Genomic DNA, 20,870 nt, shown 5'->3' on the forward strand with positions numbered 1-20,870 from the left:
AAGAACAAATAGTAAAGGAGTAGAAAAAAAACTAAAAAGTTAATGACTTATGTGACATAATCTTGAGTTTTGTGCACGAAGTTTTTTAAAATTTTACTTTTTTTTAGACTAGAACTACAAATCTACGAGTTTTATTAAGTAGCTTTAAAATATATTGAGCTACCGATGTTGCCTTAAATCAGGATTTTCCAATTTTTTTCACTGTAAGGCCCCCTTCTAAAAAAGAAAAAAAAGTTATGGCCCCTCTGACAAGTTTTCTAAAAAATTAACATTAAATAAGATGCTTAACAACTCTTTTTGCTCTTCACAGGGTTGCCATAATAACCTGGAAATTGAGAAATTTTGATAAAAACCTGGAATTCGAGAAAATTAATAAAAGACTTGTACAAAAACAACGTAAAACCTGGAATTAAAATTAAAAAGTTAACAATTTTTATTTAACAATAACAGTAATGTTAAGCATAAACACATAAATACAGCATTTTAGTTTCTAAAGTTTTATTTTTCTTTTGAAGTTACTTATAAGTTTCTGTTAGGTAGTTTTTACTTGACAAATCATATATGTATTACATTTCATTCATTAAATTTGTAATATGGGTACATGGTTTACTATCATTTCTAACCCGATCATTTCTAACCTGATCATTTCTAACCCGATCATTTCTAACCCGATTATTTCTAACCCGATCATTTCTAACCCGATCATTTCTAACCCGATCACTTCTAACCCGATCATTTCTAACCCGATTACTTCTAACCCGATCACTTCTAACCCGATTACTTCTAACCCGATCACTTCTAACCCGATCATTTTTAACCCGATCACTTCTAACTCGATCACTTCTAACCCGATCACTTCTAACCCGATTACTTTTAACCCGATCACTTCTAACCCGATCATTTCTAACCCGATCACTTCTAACCCGATTTAACCCTATCATTTCTAACCCGATCATTTCTCACCCGATCATTTCTAACCCGATCACTTCTAATCCGATCATATCTAACCCGATCATTTCTAACTCGATTGTTCTAACCCGACTATTTTTAATTCGATATATATTAATATGTTTATGTAATATTGTATTAAAGCAAAAATTTGTTTTTAAAACTTATTTATCACAACAAAGTTGTCTTTTTTTTTGAAATTTAGTTTATATTGTTTATAGTAAAACTTAATGTTTAGACAGCTTTAATAAAATTCGATTTTTAATGTTTATTATTATTGTTTTTTTTCCTACCTAGACCCACACATAAAAATCTAGGCCGCTTAAACTAAATAGCACATAACAAAGAGACAAAAATTTATAAACCTTTAAATCAAAAACTACAGTTTTATCTATGTTATTTAGATTAACAGCAAAAAAATCAACACTTAGTTTAAGACTAATTAATTCATTTATGATTCGAAGGAGAAAATTTATAACAAACTTGTTTTTAATTTTATAATAAGCAACTTAAATATCAACTCTTTCAACGATCAGTGAGTTCCAATAAAACAAAACACAGCTGCACAATCTTTCATTTTAGAATTAACTTCCAATTTCTTTTCAACAAACAACCTTCTCTGCAAGATTTAGCAATACATATTGAGACAATTTAGTAAATTTTTTCTATGATTTTAGTTCAGCCATCATCAAAATAGTTTGAATCACGCACTTCTACATTAAAATAAGGTTCAGTATTACTTTTAAAAAATTCATTTAGAATATACTACAGTGTCAGATTCAAACAAACCATAAAAATTTATGAATAAAACTTCTTCTCGTTCATACATCTACCAGATTTACACATCCTAACTTTAAGAGTTAAGTTCTGCACATTTTTGCAACCGTTTGATATTTCATTGTTTTTTTTATCTTTTTTTTTGTATCTTTGCCAAAGCATAATCAAAAAACTAAAAATAAACATTATTAGAATTAAAGTACGTACAGCTGAAAAAAATCAAAAAATTTAAACACATCGACTAACCACTAAGTTTAAAACCTTTAGTCCAAAGCACATTAATAATACAGGTTAAATAAACATTTATCGGAAACATTAGAAAATGTATTATTATTTACATAGGAAAGGCAATTCTAATAAAATCAAACTATAGAATGAACAAAATCCTACAAATAAAATCAATGGTTTATAAATTTAAAACTTGTTAAATTACTTATAGTTTCTAATATAAAATATCTTATTTTAATCAAGTAAGCTATAATCAAATTCGTTCAACTTTATGCAAAGATTAGTTTTGTTTAAAAGCTAACTCCACATTTAAACTGAAAGATACTTATGACTGCATGCATTTTTCGATTTATTTTCGTGGTGATTAATTATTTTCATAGGGTTCAAAAACTTATTATACATTAGCTGTAGTTTTTAGTTTTAAAAGCATTAAGAAAAGTATAAGTCTTCTGTATTCTAAAGATTAAATATTAAGTTTTGATAGTCGTCAATGTAAGAAATATAATGAGCATTGAAGCGGTTAAAGACTATTTTTTACGTTTTATTGAAGAGATTCTATGTGATTAGTATAAATTTTAAGTATGGAGACCAGATTGGCATGTTGCATTCAAATTTAGGGCAAGTTTATACGAAATACCATTTTTTAAGAGTATTAGTATGAGTATATATGAAACTGAAAATAATACAGTTTATAAAATTTAGTAATCGTAATTATTATGTTAATTTCATTTAAAGTTATCTTCATTAAATTCTAAGCTGTTAAAACGAAATTGTATACTGTTTAATACAAATTATAAAGTAGAGGTAAATTTTTATTTTTTGTATAAATAGACCCTGTCATTTACTAGAATTTAAAATAGATTTTCTTTCTTTTAGCCAATGGTAAATTATATCTAAAGATTAAACAAGAAATGTTATATAATAAAATCAAATATAAAAGTTAAGTGTGGTAAACTTATTATTTTGATTTTTCATATTTCTTTTAAAATATGTTAGCAAAATAAATTTACATTTTTTATAAAAATTTAAAATTGCAATAATAATTTTACACTATTAATAGTAAAATCTTCTTTAATATTTTTCTTAATATCTTTTAAAAGTTATTATTTTACAGATTTCCAAAACACAAAAACTTAGATTATTTAGCGATCATTATATATGAATTATAAATATAAGTTATGAGATTCGTTTATACAACTCAAAAAATGAGGTAAAAAAAGTAAATTAGTACTATGATAAGTTAATACTAGAACAAAATTTACAAAAAAATATTTTTTACGTAACACATAAATCGTTATGTTTAAAAGAAACTAAAAATTTAATTTTTTTAAATTAGTTTAATTATTTTATTAAGATTTATTTACATTAAATCCTTAAAACAAATAAACGTAAATAAAAAAGTAAAATATGTTAGAAACGATCGGACTAGAAATGATCAAGCTAGAAGTGATCAGATTAGAAGTTATCGGGTTAGAAGTGATCAGGTTAGAAATGATCGGGCTAAACTGGGTTAGAAATAATCGGGTTAGAAGTGATCTTGTTAGAAATGATCGCGTTAGAAGTGATCGGGTTAGAAATGATCGGGTTAGAAGTGATCGTGTTAGAAGTGATCGGGTTAGAAATGATCGAGTTAGAAGTGATCGTGTTAGAAGTGATCGTGTTAGAAGTGATCGGGTTAGAAGTGATCGGGTTAGAAGTGATCAGGTTAGAAATGATCGGGCTAGAAATGATCGAGTTAGAAGTGATCGGGTTAGAAGTGATCGGGTTAGAAATGATCGTGTTAGAAATGATCGGGTTAGAAGTGATCGGTTAGAAGTGATCGGGTTAGAAATGATAGCGGGTTAGAAATGATCGGCTCCCTGGGTACATAGAAGATAAGTTAGTATTTCCTTTGCTGTTTTGATTAAAGTCCATTGTATTTTATAAATGATAAGAAATTTTTTTAAGGAAAAAGTTATAGTTGCACTAAAATAAGATTGAAAACGACCAATGCGAAGTAAAAAAGTAGAAATACAAGAACAATTCTAAGTTAGATTAGATTTTAATTGTTCATACTTTATAAATTTATTTTTAGTCTTGCACTTGGTTCTTGATATCATATTTGTTTAATATTTTATACTAATTATTGCAATTTACAAAATATTATTTAGTTATATAGCTTGATAACTAATAATAAAAAAGATACTAAAAAAAAGTTTTAACAAGTTTGTATGGCTATTTATGTCATATACCAGCATAATAAAGGCTTTGAAACAACCAGGTGATAAATTTTTTAAGAGAAATTGATTCAAAATGTAAGTACATGTTGCAATAGAATAAAACAAACATAAAATAGTGATACAATATCGTCTAAGTAGTTTAGATCTATCAATGTACAACACTAATTTAACTTCAAAATTAGCTTACAACTAAAATAATTTAAAAACGATGTACTTTTAAAAATTTGTAAAAAATTCTGAGAAATTTTTAAGAAACTCAGAAAGCTAGGAGAAAATTTACAAAAACAAATGTGGCAACCTTGTCTTCGTCATCAACTACAAAATATCTAGTATAAACTTCAAATTACGGCCTCACGTCCCTGCTGTGGCCCCTTTTCTTATGGTTGCCACTCGGTCAGGAAAAGTCAGGAAGTCAGGAAAAATTTAAAAAGATGACAAAAGTCAGGAAAAGTCATGAAAAAATGGGGGGTTTTGAAAAAAAGTCAGGAAAAGTCAGGAGATTTGATTAAAAAAAAAAACAGATTTTGTCAGTTTAAATTTACAAAATTTCTTGTTTTCTAAAGCCTTCAAATGGTAAAAAATAATTAAAAGTCCTTTAAAGTCAGAAAAAAATTCTAAAATTTTCCTAGAAATTAAAAAAAATATTAAATTTTATTTCCAATGCCTTCATCTGGTATAAATTAGTAAAGTATCCTTCACAAAACTGCAAAAATTTTCTATTAACATATTGAACAAGTACCTTACTTAACAAGCAGATTTTGTAAGCTTTTTAGTATTGATGATCTGTAACAAGGACACTTTCATAGTGAAACTGTGATATATACACAAAAGTTTATCTAGCATAATTTTAGAATCAAAGTGTTTTTTGTTTGTTCTTTATAACTAAGAAGTTAGTTTAGTACTTTAAGTAACAAGTTAATGTCTATACTTTACCTCATGATAATTTTTCAAAGTTATTTAAATTTATAAAGTAAGTTATAAGAGAGGTATATGCCAAGATTAAATTTACTTATTATTTGTATTTTTTGTAGAGTAACTTAAGTTTTTAAAGTAGATAAGAGTATGTTTATTTGTTATAAATTTTATACTAAATGATAAGAGGAAATATTTTATAAATAAAAGTAAAAATAAATGAGTGCCAAAATAAATGAAGCCCACAAGTTGTGGCTTAATTTAGAGAAAAAATTCTCTTCAACAAGTGTAGGGGCAGCAGATGAGAGAGATTTAAATAAAATGAGGCAAATGATTTTAACTGCCAAGAAAATGAAGCGGAATGCAGTTCAGATGAAGGAAACCATATCTTCATTAGATGAAGAGGTTGAAGTGCTAATAAAAAAAACGGAGAAAATAAATTTTAGTACATACATTTAAAAAAACAGTATTTGATTAAATTATTTATTGTTTTAATGTTTTAACTGTAAAAGTTCGTTATTGTTTTAAGGTTTGAGTTGTGAAAGCTCCTTATTGTTTTAAGGTTTCAACTGTAAAAATTTGTTATTGTTTTAAGATTTTAGTTGTGAAAGTTTGTTATTAATTCAAGGTTTAAGTTGTAAAAGTTCCTTATATATCGTTTGTTTATCTAGATACATTTATGCTAGGAAATGCTAAAAAAATGTGTCTTTTTTCAGACAAGCTGTGTTTATAAGGTAATAATACAACTATTTTGCTGATAGAGCTGTTTAATACAAACATCAATCATACACAGAAGGTTTAAGTGATGTACTGGAAGTTTGATTATAGAATTCAGCAAAAAACTGTTGTTTTTAACCTGTATTAAATTTAGATTGAAAGCTTTATATAGTTTTAAGTTTTAGATTATGTATTTAAGAATAAGTTTTATTTAAGAGTATAATTTAGAAAAGTCAAGAAAATTTTGGTAAAAAGTCAGGAAAAAGTCAGGAAAAGTCAGGAAATTTTTTTTCAGTTGACCAGTGGCAACCATGTTTTCTGCTTATGGTCACCTAAAGCTCTGTAATGGTAAACTTTAGGAAACCCTGCCTTTAATAAATAGCTCTGTCTAGACAAGTAGAAGTAATTCTTCTCTGACAATAAATCAATAAAATTAAGAGTTACTCTATGTAATTTTGTAGATTTTGTAATTTCAATATATCGAAAAAAAAAGTTTAACAAAGAAATGAGTTCAAATTAAAAATTTTTGTTATTGAAAAAAAAATACTAGAAAATTTACAGTTACTCAGTTTCTACATCTTTACCATTTTTATAAAAAAAAACTTTTATTGCAGAATCACCGTTTTAAAATCCGTTAAACGATTATGTAATTTAATTTGCAAGTTTGTTCTATCTATTTAACTTTTTTTTATATGTTTTTAGGTTTGTTTTACTTTTGTTAGAAAATTCAAATAGTTTATGTATAAAACATGCTTTTTTCAACACCACATATTCATGAAAAAAGGTCTTTACAGTTTTTTTTTTAAATAAATAAAAACAGTTTAACTCTATTTTAATAGATGTAAAAGTTTATACAACTAAAACAGATTTAAACAATTAATTCAAGTAACTACAACATTAACATTCAAATTTAATCGTAAGCTAAACTCATTGTTAACATAAAATGAAACTTTGTTGATTTTTAAAAATTTGCAAGAAACAAAATAAGAAAAGAATTTAAAGCTTTAAAATCTGTTGAAAAAAAAACAGTTAAGTTAAGTTAAGCCTTACTCTACACTTTAAATTTAAAAACTCTTTACTGTAGCTCACAAGATAGAGTACAACAAAATCAATTAAAAGTACGGAGAAGCTTTTATTTCACAAGTTTAAACCATTATTTGTTAATTTCATTATTAATAATGTTTACTTTCCATAAGTTTATAAGAAAATGAGTTAAGGCACAAAAATATTAATCGTAGATATATTTTATTTTAAAAACACAGATGATAAAATTAAACGTATTTTTTTCAAATACGTACAGCTAAAGTCTCTTCAAATACAGAATATTTATATACACTAAAATAATTTCCCAAAAAAGGCCTTAAAATTAAATTAACAAATGGTTTTGACTAATTAACTGTTGTTTTACACTAGGGTGTTTTCCTAGTAAACGAGGAAGATTAACAGTTCATTCGATGGTCGAAATTGTAAAAAAAAAAAAAATCCTTCCTTGGCTGCATAATTTAAAAGTTATAGTGTTGAAACTAAACTTTTTTCAGCAAAATTGTACTTACACGAAGTTTAAAATTTGTTAGTTTTTACTGAAAATCAACTTTAAAAGACAGATTATACATAAAAATGCAGACACGGAAAAAAATCTTTAAATTTAGAATAAAATAATGTTTGTTTGGATTAAGTCTAAAAAGCTAACCAAAATCTCACTTTTGAGACAGGCAGTTAATAAAAATTTAAAGAATTTTAAAACTAAATTCTTTACATTTAATAATGGCTTAATTTGGTTTTGAAACTTAGTTTTGACTTTTACTCTTATAAAGTAATATTAAACAAAAACTTTTTTTTTTTTGTAAATGTGAAACCAAACTTTAAAAACTACGTAAGTGTTAAAGTTTATGAAGTCTTAAGTACAAGTTTGTTATTTATTAATTAAAAAAAACATATTACAGTTCATGACGTCTTTTAAATGTAAAACTTGGCAACCATAAAATTAACTCGTAACTTGATATCGTTTAGATTAGCCAAATTGTTATTTTTTAAATTTTTTTTACTTAAACTTTTAATATTTGATAGAATACCAAAAACAATAAAATTTTGACATTGAAAAAAAACTAATCTTAAACTTTATTGTTTTTCAAAAAACGTTTTTCTTTGAGCTTTTAAGTAAAAGTTTGTATAAAAACATTCTGTAAATATTTTTAAAATAACATATTAGCTTGGTAGTAGTTTTTTTATACAGATATAAGCTTAAATCGTTGGCTTAAAAAAATTAAGTATTTTATAGTTTAACTTTACGAAAATTGAAATAACATTTATGCAATAGTTACTAAAAACATCGTTTTTTGATAAAAATTTAAAACTTAAAACTTTTTTGAAATGTACGTATCTTTTTAGTCTATGAGAAGTAAAAATAAATAAAAAAAAGAAATTTAAAGGATTAAGGTTAGTTCCAAGTTTGCGATAATTGTTTTCATCGAATCAAATTTTAAATTTCCAGAGGTAAAAAGTCCAAATTCAACACAGCGTGCCAAAATTTATCTAAAAAGTTTATCAACAACTAAACTACGTGACTAATTCGAGCAAATAAGTCACGGATGAGGGCAATATTACAAGAAAGTGCGTTATAAATACGTGGTTTAATTTGCATGAATTTCACTACGTGATTGCTTATGTTCTGTTTAGTAATATAATGGGGTTATTTTTGTTGGTACTGGGAATTAAATATGTAAACAAGTGCTTTCAATATTAACATGTGATTAAGTTTATGTAATAAACATAATTCATAGAAGAAAAATGAAAAATCAGACATAAGCTTGAAGCTCTGTCTTTTACAAACTTTAAAAAAGTTTAAAGCAAAAATAATTAGTCTATATATATTGGAAAAACGTATGTAAACAACTGCTCTGAATATAAGGACGTATGAAAGCAAATGTAAAAAATATTAGTTTGTAATAAGCTTGTCAAGTTAGTTAAAAGTTAATTGACCTAAAAATGAAAAGAAGCTTTTGCTAGAAAATAGTATAAGTAAACGACAGTATTTAAGTTATAACTTATGTAAAACAATATGTAAAAATAGTTTATAAATGAAACCATTGAATGTTAAATACATTTGATTAAGTTTTTTGTTAACAATGCATCTAAGATTGTAACGTCTGAAGAATAGCTTGATAAACACTAGAATAAAAGTTGTTCAAGTTAAAAAAATGATTCTAGTCTCGTTGAAAATATTTGAATGCAAAATTTCATTAACTTTGCTTTAAAACTTAGAGATTGTTTAAAAAATACTAAACTGGTAAAACAATTGTTATAAAAATTTATTAACAACTATTGTTTATAATAACAGTAGAAGTTAGGTTTTTGTTTTTTGTTATATATCAAATTTGCTTTAATTCAAACTCATATGTTTATTTTTACTAGCTGTACGCTTAGTTTCTACACAAAAAATCTTGAACTAGACATAAAGTGAAACTGATCAAACACAATTTTTAGTCAATTTGCTATTTGTTGTTTAAAATTTTATTTTTAGAAACTTGTACCATTTTGTTAATCAAAAATAGGTTATTATACTTAGATTATTCTTGTTGCAACATTAAATATTTGTTTTATCAAACTGCCTTGTAAAAACATATTTTTGTTTAAAACGATGAGTTTTATCAAAACTTTTATAAATAATCATGTTTAATATGAATATTTTTTTACTAATAATGTATAAATTTTCCAAAAGTTTTTTAAAGCAAAAAAAAAGTCTTCTGTGCATAACACACTCACATACGGTTTCATTAAAATATCAGCAAAAATTATTTTAATTTTTAGTTTCAAAGAATTCTATAATAATGAACTATTAAACAAAAGTTTTGATATTTGCGGTTAGTCTCTAAATTATTATATTGTAATACATTTATTAATTATTTGTTGATTTTTTAATTTAACTGAAAACTAACTAAAAATACTTTGTGGAACAGCTTAGTTTATTATTTAAATAAATTATAACACTGAAAAAAATAATTAACAAAATAAGTAGCTGCCATAAAAATCAAACAAAGAATAGTTATATGAATTTACAGCGTTTTAAGTAAAGAAAAATATAAAAACAATAAAACTTTAAATTAAAAAAATAATGCTATGTATTTCAAACAACCTTATACAATATCAATGGCAGTATAAAGTTTAATACTGTTAGCTAAAACAAATAATATATATAGATAATATTTAAACTTGTATATATTTGTGGCTGAAAATGTTAAATGCAAATACAATAATTAAAACCAATACAAATAAAATGTTATTAGTTAGTAAAAACATAAGCTTTATAGTGCAAACAACTTTGTCGTTTAAATTAGTAAATGTGTATATTTGAAACAGTTATAACATACTAATAAAAACTTAAGTAACAGCTTTTAAACACCAAAATAAGATAACTCTAGAAACGGTCAATAGGTATTAGAGTCATCGTACATCTTTACAATTAGTTTGTAGCTTTATGAGAATAAAGACCTTCTTATAAACGTACAACGAAAAAGTACAAAATATGATAAAAGTACCTTGTCAAAAACTTCCCGCTAAAAGCATGACCTGCTGCGATACGGGTTGACAAAGAAAAAAAGAAAATCAAGTATTAGTAAAAAAAAGCATCAAAAAAGTTATTTTTATTACTAAGCTTTAATTACTTTTTATTAACTAGCACAAAACATAAAAAAAGATTATAAGCAATAACTTCGCTAATCTTCAGCTAAAAAATCACAACAAACAAAATAAAACTTTTCTGACCCGAAAATAAACAAATCAAAAAAATGTAGTGATCGATGATAAAATATTATAAATTAATCTTAAAACTAAATAAAATTCTTTAATTCAACAATCAATTAAATTTCCCAGTTTTATTACAACAACGTTGTCATCAAAAAAAAATCCGCTAAAAAAGCGTTTCGTTTTTGGTTGCGTTTAGGGCAAGAACAAAACTAACTATAAAGATAACTAAAGTGAAATATATCATATTGTAAAATTTTAAGTTAAAAAGGAAAAAGAATAAAATGTTTACAGTCCTGGCTTTGAACCGCAGCAACAAAAAAATTCCCGCCAAAATTTTCACAAACTTTTCCCGCCAAAAATCCTCACCCGCTGCTGTAGGGGTTTATGCTCAACTTGTTCTTGTGCTGATTGGTCACCTCGGACGCACGCTTTTTCCTGTCGTCAACTATTTCCCGCCAAAACACGAACACGTCGGGCCAGTTCTGGTACGAGGCCACGATGGACACCCACAGCACGAATATGTCCACGTCGTACACCAGCTGGATGAGGACCGTGTAGGTGTCGTTCAGGACCACGGTTTCCATGGTGAACGAAAGGCAGGACCACAGGACGGGTATCAGGGTACAGATGAAACACCTCTTTATTACCTGTTTGGGGGGTTTATATTTAATTCTAATTAAAAAAAATGCTTGGATGGTTTTATTTGTTAGTTGTTGCACTGAAATGTTGTTTTAAGTTTTTATATGTTTGTTAAAGCTGAATGAACATAGTTATAACAAAAAGTTAAATGGTTGATTTTATTTATTATATATTTAATTAAAAGAAAAATACATTTTAGAATTTGTTTCAATGCAACAAAATCAGTGTATGTTGATGAAAGTGAACATGCTGTATAGGATTTCTTTAAAATTTGGATTCTATAAATCTAAAGCCTTACAGAAGTTGGTTTTAGTTAAGTAAGAAAAAACAACAAAAAACATTACTTGAAGTATATTTTTATGTAGTAGCTGTGTAAGTCATTAATTAAAAGTATGAGTCTGAAATAAATTAACTCTACCAATTAACTAAAATTGTTTATACTGTGTATAAAATAAAATTGTTCACTTCATCTACAAAACAATCCCCTAACCTGCAAGTACTTGTCCAGCTGGTTCGACGACATCACTTTCGACGTCATTCTGTGCTTGATCAAGGGAAACGTGGACAGGCTGACGTAAATGGCGTTGAACAGAACCGTCACCACCAGCGCTGTGATCCCAGGTAAGTGCTTGATCTCCCCGGGATCCGGTTTGCACCCGACGTCCGTTGCGGAGTAGGTTCTCGTGGTCACTACCGCTATGGCTAAACCTGTAGGAAGGTTATTATGTTTAAATTTTTTGTGAAAAAGATGCTCTGAAAATACTAACTAAGTTTGTCATTTGTTAAGGTTGAATAAAAGAAAAAATGGATATAAGAATGAAACAGCTTTTCATATAGGTTTATTAAAAGTATGCAGTAGCTGATTTTTGTAACTTTTTCTCGCATCTTCTTACCAGCAGCAGCTGTTATCATAATATACACTGACCCAATAAAAGTATATTTTTTTGTTCAATTTGATAATATAAGAAAATAATATTAATATTATTTTACTAATATTCTTACCAGCAGCAGCTATGGTCATTATGTACACGCTCCAATGGCTCAACCACCTCATGAACTTGTTGGTGATGTGCCTGGTGGTCTTCTGCAGGTAGAAGTGTCTCTGCCTCAACCACAGCACGAACGCGATGAAGGACAGGGAGGCTCCGAATCCCAGGTTCCTGATAACCTTCAGCGTCCCGCACAAGTTGATCTCCTTGTCTGTGAAGGAAAGTTAATTGGTAAAATTAAGAAATAAATCTTGAACTCATGATTGAACTACAGTTTGGCTTAAGGTTTGGGTTGCTACGGTTTATTAGTCTGTAAAACTAGTTGTTTTTTTTATTGAAATATAAAAGTATGAACTTATTGGTCTTCTTATGTGTGGAGAGAAACATATTTCTTTTATTTTAAAGAAGTTAACAGTAAACTAAGCACGTTTTACGTATAAGGTGCTTCGATCTCTTAGTGAAACTTGAAAACAGATTTCTTAAATCAAAATAGTTATAAACCGTCTGCGAACATGTATAAAAGTGCAAGTTTGTATGTACAACTGCTATATAAAGTTAGCATTATAAGAAGTCAGTTTTGAAATATTTGATACAACAGAAAATTTGACAACTACTTTTAAAATTTGGAAGTATGTTTACAAACCACATCTCTAATCTGAATACAAAAAAAATAGACAAACTGGTATCGAAGTGAAGTTCGACAATCTCCAATGACACGATGATTAATATTATGAAGGCGGATATTATGGAGTAGATCCGCATCAGCCAGTGTCCTTTCACCCTGGTCTGCCGGGATGAAGACATCTTCAGCCGGATGGAGTGGATCATGAACAGGAGGAAAAACGTCGATACTGTGATATAATTTTTAAAAATTAATTATTTAATTTTAGATTTAATATAATTTAACTTTAAATTGTTTCAAGTAAATACTGATTAAATTTTATTATTTTTTTCTATTATAAATTATCAGCTGTAGTTCATAAATTAGAGGAATAATGTTGGTACTGTGGAAATAAATATCTTACTAAAATTTATTCATGTTAAAATTCGTTAAAATTGTAATAAATACAGCAGTTCTTAGTTGTAAAGCGAAGCTTATGTTCATTTAATTTACGTTGATTCTGTGTTCAGTAGATTATTAGTCAATTGATAAAATTAAAATTTTTGTAAGTATACAATATTTTCAAAGTTTGCTAGTTTAAAAGTTGATCATAAATGAGTTTTATTAAAATTTTTAGCTGTAAAACGCTGCTTTTTAATCCTTTCGTTTGATAAAACAAAATGATTGTTTCAAAAAATCATAGAATCTTGTTTTAAGTTGGTGGTATCCTTTATTTATATGGTCAACAAAATACTTTTAAGCACATAATACTTGTATATGATTGTTTAAAATCATGTAAATAACTACAATCAAATCTCAAAATGTATAGAAAACAAGCAAGTTAAAACTCATAAAAATTAATTATACCACGTAAATAAGAGAACATGAAACTTACTTATTCCAAATAGTGAGCTAGCCAGTATTGTAGCTAACCGCTTTTTTTCATCCACATCAAAGTCCGCCCCTTCCGTTATATTTTTTACGACAACCATGATTGTTTTAATAAACTATAAAATATGCTGTAAAATTTATAAAAAAAGTTGTTTTACAAGTTCATGAAAAAACATTTAACGGACCAAAGGTAAAACTTTTTAGAATGAAAAAAATTCAAATCTAAAAGTATATTTTTTCCATTTTAAGTAATGAAAGAATACATAATAACTTTTACTAATGAAAAAGCTAATAAGATTTAATTATAAGTTTTCAAATAAATATTTCATATAGAAAACGTAAAAGCTTTAAAAATATTTATAACTTTAAAAACTTAAAATACTCATAAGCTTTTAAAAATAAAACCTTACAAAAATTAAAAAAAACAAATTGTACATAAAAACATAAAATGCCTGAAAAAACTTTGCTTTGTGAACTTACTTTAAAAAAACAGAACAAATATAAAGTTATTTAAATCTAACTGTTCGTACTTAACTACAAGCATATCGCGTTAAATTTAAAATAGTGCTTGGGTTTTATATGTATTTATACATGTAAACATATATATGATTAAGATAATGAAAAACAAAATTTAATTAAATTAAAAATTTATAAAAGTAGTCAATTACATACTTGACCCAAAGTGTAAACATTTTTCAACTAAAAATAATAAAGCTGTTCATTTTAATCATACATGCATTAACTTTTGACTTTTGAAAACGTAAAACGTTTTTTTTTTTAATGAAAGTTAATTGGAAAAAAACACTTAAAATTAATCTCGTTTAAGTTGAAATAGCGTTTGACTTTCATTTGTAATTCAAGTGTTTTTATTTTGATAACAGTAGAAATAAATATAATTATTTTTTACAACATTTATTTTAAAGGAAATATGCAACAGTAGTAAGGCAAAATAAGTAAAATATAGTTTTGTATATTTATTTTCAACGATTGTATTTAAACCAGAAAATGTTTCAAAATGATAGTATAATCAACTTTTACTTGAAATCAAAAAAAAAAAAATTGGATTAAGAAGGTCATAAAAACGTTAAAAAACACATGAAAAAGTTGTTATCATTTTATTTTGGTTAAGAAAACTATACGTTTTTTAAATGGTTAGTAGTTATATCTTATATAATTAAAGCATTTAACTATAAATGTTAAAACTTTAAATTATCATTTTTTTAATTTGGTTGACTTTAACAAACGATTTTTAACTAGCTCTAATTAAATTACTTATCGTTCATCAATAAAATAAATTCAACGTATCTTTACTCTGCATAAAATTTTTTAAATAGAACTGTTCTGTTTGTCAAGAAATAACTGTTCAAATGTGTCTAACGAAACATACTAAATATCTTAAGACTTTTTTTATGTTTTTCAATTGCATACATATATAAGTTTCAAAATTTAAGTTCAAAAGTTAATTAATTTGTCTAAGTTTAATAAAAGGAAACATTGTAACAAAGTTTTCTGTTTTGCAAGTGAAAACCTTTAAATAAACAAAATAAACGAATGTAAAAGTTCTACTTAGGTGCAAATAAGATATTAACTACACGCTGTGATTTAAATCATATTTTGAGAAACACCTCGCTGTTTAAGAAAAAGAAGGCAATTAAACTAAAAAAAATGGATTAAAGGTTAAGGAAAAAATAAAAAATAAAAACACTATTCGCTAACCTAAACTAACCTTAAAAATCCGATAAAGCTATAATTAGCACTATCAAATAGTTATTAAGTAAAATTTCAAATAAAATTCAATACTTTTCAAAACTTTCATCAACTTCACAAACTACAAAGTTTTAAGTACTCATAAGTTTTGTTTGGGATATTTTTTATAAGTATAATTTTTTTTTAATAGTATGCTAATCAAAAAAGTTATACATCTCCTTATGTTTTATTTAATAATATGCAAGTATAAGTTAGTTGTATCTATACCACTATTTATTTTTGAATACACAAAAAAACATTTTTAGAACTACTGAAATATTAAACAGAAAACTTTTTATTCATAGCTGAAAAATTAAGTTACAACAAGTTTTATTGTTTAAAATCTCCTACAAAAAACTGCTTTATATCATGCTTATCAGATAAAACTCAAAATAGTCTAAATACTTTAATCAAACCAGAAAAAAAAACATTCAAAAACACAACTACACTTTTTTAATTTTAAATAAGTGATAAATATGTTGTAGCCAATTTTTTTAACCTAAGCTGAAAAACTAGATTTTGTTATTTATTATAAACGAAAGCTGCTTAGAACAAAAGTTTAGTTGATAACTTTTACTCAACAAATTTAAGCTTGTGGTTAAAACTGTATGTAAAAATTCTACACAAAGCATTACGTCATTAATTACTAGTAGCTAAGACTTTACTTTACTTTTCTGCTAAGCTTTTAACAACAAACGTTTGATTAAAAAAAATTGACTTATCAAGCAAAAATTATACACTTTTGATACTATTAATAAGAATTTGACTTTTCGATCACACTTTATTTTGACTTTTTTAGCTGAAAAACACAACATATTTTTATTTAAAACGGTTATAGTAAATTTTATAAAAAAAAAAAAGATTCTTAGCAGTCAAAACTTTTCTATATGTTTAGTTTGTATTTAAGCATTTCTACTTAAAGAAAAGTTTTGAAATTCCAGTCTAGCCTATCTAGTATGTTAACACATCTACCGCTTTCAACGAAATGAACACAAAACTCAAGCGAATTGCTTTTTACCGAAAATTTCCTAACTTTTTCGTTTATGCAAATTAACTTTCGTTCGCGGAATGAAACTTTTACTCAGTATTTTTTGCCAATCAACAACGTTACGCATTTGAAGTTCGGAAATTCTGGCGTGTGGGCATTTTGTTACTTTCTCATGCAAGTTTTAATGTAAACAATAGGCTTTTTGTTTTGAAACTTTAAGTTGTCTTGTTATTTTAAACGAACTTATTATTCTGGTTTTGTTATCATTACTGTGTACAAAAGTAACTGCTGTATTAGACTAGAATGAATGAAAAGCTAAGTTATGTAACAACATAAAAAGTTCATTAAAACGTGAACTATATTTTTTAGTTTACATTATTTTGTTCTTTTTATTAAGAGTTTACAAAAAGCTTATAAAGTTTAATTTTGTATGCAAAAAAACATTAACCAAATTTTACTTATAATATTATTTAAATGCAATGTAGTTTAAACTAAAAATAGAAATCAGTACGAAATTAATAGCTTTGTAATAAGTTAGTTTTTTTAAATATAAGTTGGTTTGTTTATATAAAGTAAACAATTACAATTGCTGTTTACGACTAGTCTTGCTTTATTTAAGTAATTTATATTATATAACACATTCTTAATCTGTTTACTACAAAACAAGTTATAAAAAAAAAGTTATGCAACAGTTTTATCAATGAAAGTTGTTTTTACACAGGAAAGAATGATTCACCGTTTCTTGTTAAAATTCACAAAAACAATTGTTTTTTTGTGAATGAAATACTGGTTATGTAGTATTTGACTAGTATTGGTTGAAAGGCTAAAAAAATATTGAAACAAATATTTAAAACTCATCAAAAATGTTTTGTTACGTGATTAGAGCAATATCAATTTTAACTATTGTTTTCAATCAAGAACTTGTTAACAAAACCAGCCAAGTTTTAGCTTCAAACTTATTTCAATGTTAATTACAATTTAAAGGAAGTTTTTACTCTGCAATAGATTGCTGGAAACGCTAATGGTGTTTGTTTCAAGTAAGTTCGTGCCACAGTTTGAAATATAAACAAATGCAGTATAAACATGTGGTATGAATAAAACACTTATGACAATCCGTCACGACTTATGTATAAAGATATATAATAACTTAATAATAATTATGTTAATATGTATAATAACCACAATGTTGCTACTTAACTACTGAAAGTTTTCCTGAAAAAAGCATTTTAGTTTTTGTCTAACTAATAGTTAAAATTATAAAGAAGAAAAGTTTAAAAACTACATTTACTATACTGTTTCACACATAAAATATGGATATATCTATCTAGCACAAAAGTTCATAAAAAATACCGTAAAAAAAGGTAATTTTATAGGTTTTATAAGGATTGGTAAAAACAGATAACAACATAGGGATAAAAGTAAAATAATTTTAGTTGATTTAGTTAATTAACAATTAAATTAAAATTAAGAAAGAAAAAACTTATAGTAACGTTTATGTTGAAATTTTGACGTTATGTTGAAACTAAACCTACTGAGCTGACAAGTTTTTTATTCAAAATAAATTAGATAATGTAATTCAGGTCCAATATAATTTTTCAAGTAAAGTCAACTGTAACTTAAATCTATGACTTTATTTTATACTTAAAGTTATTTATTTTACTGTTTAAGTAATTTTCAACGGCGAAAGTTGTTAGCTTCAGAATTTCAAAGACATTGTAAAACACAGTACTTTTATGTTTATTTAAAAAAAAACTATATTTCTATATTATATGCTTTAAACTATCATATCAGTTAATCTCTAAACATTCTGTTTTTTATTTTATTAAAAAAATTATAGTAGGCTGAAAACAAAATAAAAATGTTTACAGTGTCTCGTTGCCAGTTAAATGCAAATAAAATATTCAAGGCAAAACTTCGAAATAATAAGGCCTAATATTAGTCAACCACATATTCTTTTTTGTAGTGTAACTAGTGAACGTAAAATTAACAACCGAGGATTGCTAATTTTATATATGAAACATGAACTTAGCGATATAGTATGACCTTTATGATGACGCACGAATGAATAAGAATAGTTATAATTAGGTCACAATGCATTTTTTCCCTACTTTTTTATGAGTTATTACTCGGAATAGCTTGTAGTTTAAGATTTTTCTTGAACAAAGGCATATGAAACCGACAATGAAAACAAATTTACCGGTTTATTTCATGACTGGTAAGATAACTTTTTTTTTGAGTTTTTAAAAGTTGTTTTATAGTAATTCTAAACGTTGACATCTAGTGGACATGTTTTATCCAAACGAAATGTTACAGTTATCCATGTCAGTTTTGGCTTTATCCCTTCATTTTGTTTTATTGTAATGTTTGTGAAATGTATTATGGTAGGCTTAAAGTTTTCGGCTATGTTTGGCAACTATGACAATTGAATTAAAGACTTTGTGACAAAATAAACTTTATGAAAACAACATTTAAAAAATAGTATTGTTTATATTAATTAAACTCTAAACCTTTCAAAACAAAATTACAATCTTAATGCTATTTTTAGTATTTTACCATTTTTGTGTCGCACAGCTGTTTAAGGTTAAAGTTACCAAAAACAAAAATAATTCAAAAATAAATAAACAAGAAACGCATATATTTTTTAATTAAAAATGCATGTTTTTTAAATATGTTATCACCCTTCAAGCTACACTTAAGAACTTAGATAATTCAAGGAGATAGTGCTTAAATTTTACCCACTACAAACTTTTAAGCAGAGGCACAAAATAAGGCTTCAAGTATTGGCCGAACTTTTCGGACTGCTACATATACATTTAGTTTTATACCAATTTGCTTTAAAGCTTAAGGTTTTATTTTTTGTTATTGGTTAAATTTTTATTACAAATTATTTGTTATACATATATACCTTTAATAAACGCGTACTCTAACTCATAGTCTAACTTCAACAGTTTTACCAAAAAATTCACCAAAGCGTATCGGAAAAAACTGCATGTAAATAGAAAAAGTCTAACAAATCCGCCATCTTTTTTAAATCTCCCAATTAAACAATTATATACTAACGAACCTCAAGTAAATATCAAGTTTAATATTATAGTTTGTGGGTTATAATTTATTTATTGTAGAAATATTTTGTTGAAATAAAACAAAAAAAAAGTTCATTAAATGTTTGCTTCTATCATTAATTATAAGAAATATTACATACTTTATTGTAAACTTTATTTTAAAGTAAAGTAATTTTGAAAAAAATACTTTAAAAGTACTATGAATTAAATATAAACTTTACTAAAACTTTAGTTCGTTGTATTTTATACAATTAATTAAATTATTTTTAATTTCTATGTAAGAAAAAAGGTAAAAAAAACTACTAGTAACTTTAAAACAAATCAATCGTTACTAACCTTGCTTTACTATTTAAACAGTTTTACCCTAATCATACTCATAAACTAATTAATTTCAACTTACAATAAAGGTTTATACAAGAAAAACCCAATTTAAATGAATTTTAGTTTATGAGCTTTAAATTATTTATTTGAAATCTTTTGAAAAAAATTGGAAAAAAAGGAAATAGTTTACCTTACTTAAAAACAATGAAAACAATATTTCAAGTTAAATGGTAAGTTTTAAGAGAACCAGAACTAAATTGAGTGAATTAACTTTAGAAATATTTAAAATAATATCATATTGACCAAGAGGCTTTTATCTATACATCAACTAATAGACAAAAAATGTTTTACGACATTAAAACGGAAAAAAACCTTCTAAAACATTAAAACTACTTAAAGTTAGATTGAAATCGTTTACTTAAAAATTCAATAATTCTCCAAATAATACATGAGCAAATGAAAAAGAAACATCAGCATTCCAACGCTCGCCTTTTGAAATTCAGACAACCCATCGACCGTTTCTTCAATTTTAGCCTGAACACCTTTGTCAGCACTTCCACTTTGATTTTTGCTGCGAAATTCTTTGACTTTTACAGCATCGTAACTAGACGTGTCACCTTCTGTAGTTTCAGTTTCAGTTTTAGCCTGAACATACTTTTCATCAACCATCTTCTGATGCCTTTTGCTTTTTCTACTTTGGCTATCTTTAACTCTCACAGATTCGTAGTATGACGTGCCGTCCTCGTTGTAATGAAACGCGTCAGCTATCGGGGAGAACCACAGCCTCCTGGCGTGAACTTTCTTGTTCTTCGGCGTGGAGGTATTTGTGAAACGAGCGTCGGGTGTTTTTATAATGCCTTTCATAATTCCTGAAAGTAAAGTGCTGTTGTTCGTTTATAAATTTAACAACAAAAAGTTCTCGATTTGTGTAAACATAACCAAAAGTTGTCAATACTTTAATTAACATATGTTTAGATAAAACAATTTTTCACTCCAGGTTTTATAAAAAGAATTGTATTTTTGTGAGGAGATGAGCAAAAACTATAAGGGTTTAAAAAACCCTTTACTTGATACTAAAAAAAGCTGTTT

General features: G+C 26.1%; 1 protein-coding gene across 1 annotated transcript; it reads right to left on the reverse strand.

The window, feature by feature from the left end:
- Nucleotides 1-10,030: 10,030 nt before the first annotated feature.
- On the reverse strand, nt 10,031-13,765 carry LOC145850076 (uncharacterized). The gene is made up of 5 exons (XM_082955222.1): nt 13,669-13,765; nt 12,853-13,023; nt 12,186-12,383; nt 11,674-11,891; nt 10,031-11,191 (listed from the first exon to the last, which is right to left on the reverse strand). Exons 1-5 carry the CDS (start codon nt 13,763-13,765, stop codon nt 10,907-10,909), a joined length of 969 nt encoding a protein of 322 aa, XP_082811348.1. The 3' UTR covers nt 10,031-10,906.
- Nucleotides 13,766-20,870: the final 7,105 nt, after the last annotated feature.

The sequence above is a fragment of the Thalia democratica genome, chromosome 2, assembly GCF_965202585.1.
Source record: "Thalia democratica chromosome 2, ktThaDemo2.hap1.1, whole genome shotgun sequence".
Taxonomy (NCBI): Eukaryota; Metazoa; Chordata; class Thaliacea; order Salpida; family Salpidae; genus Thalia; species Thalia democratica.

Excerpts from the sequence above, each read along its gene's own strand:
- LOC145850076 (XM_082955222.1), bottom strand. The coding sequence starts at position 13,765 with ATGGTTGTCGTAAAAAATATAACGGAAGGGGCGGACTTTGATGTGGAT. Across the intron at positions 13,024-13,668 it reads TAGCTCACTATTTGGAATAA|TATCGACGTTTTTCCTCCTG; the intron begins GTAAGTTTCATG and ends ATTATATCACAG. Across the intron at positions 11,892-12,185 it reads AATGACCATAGCTGCTGCTG|GTTTAGCCATAGCGGTAGTG; the intron begins GTAAGAATATTA and ends ACCTTCCTACAG.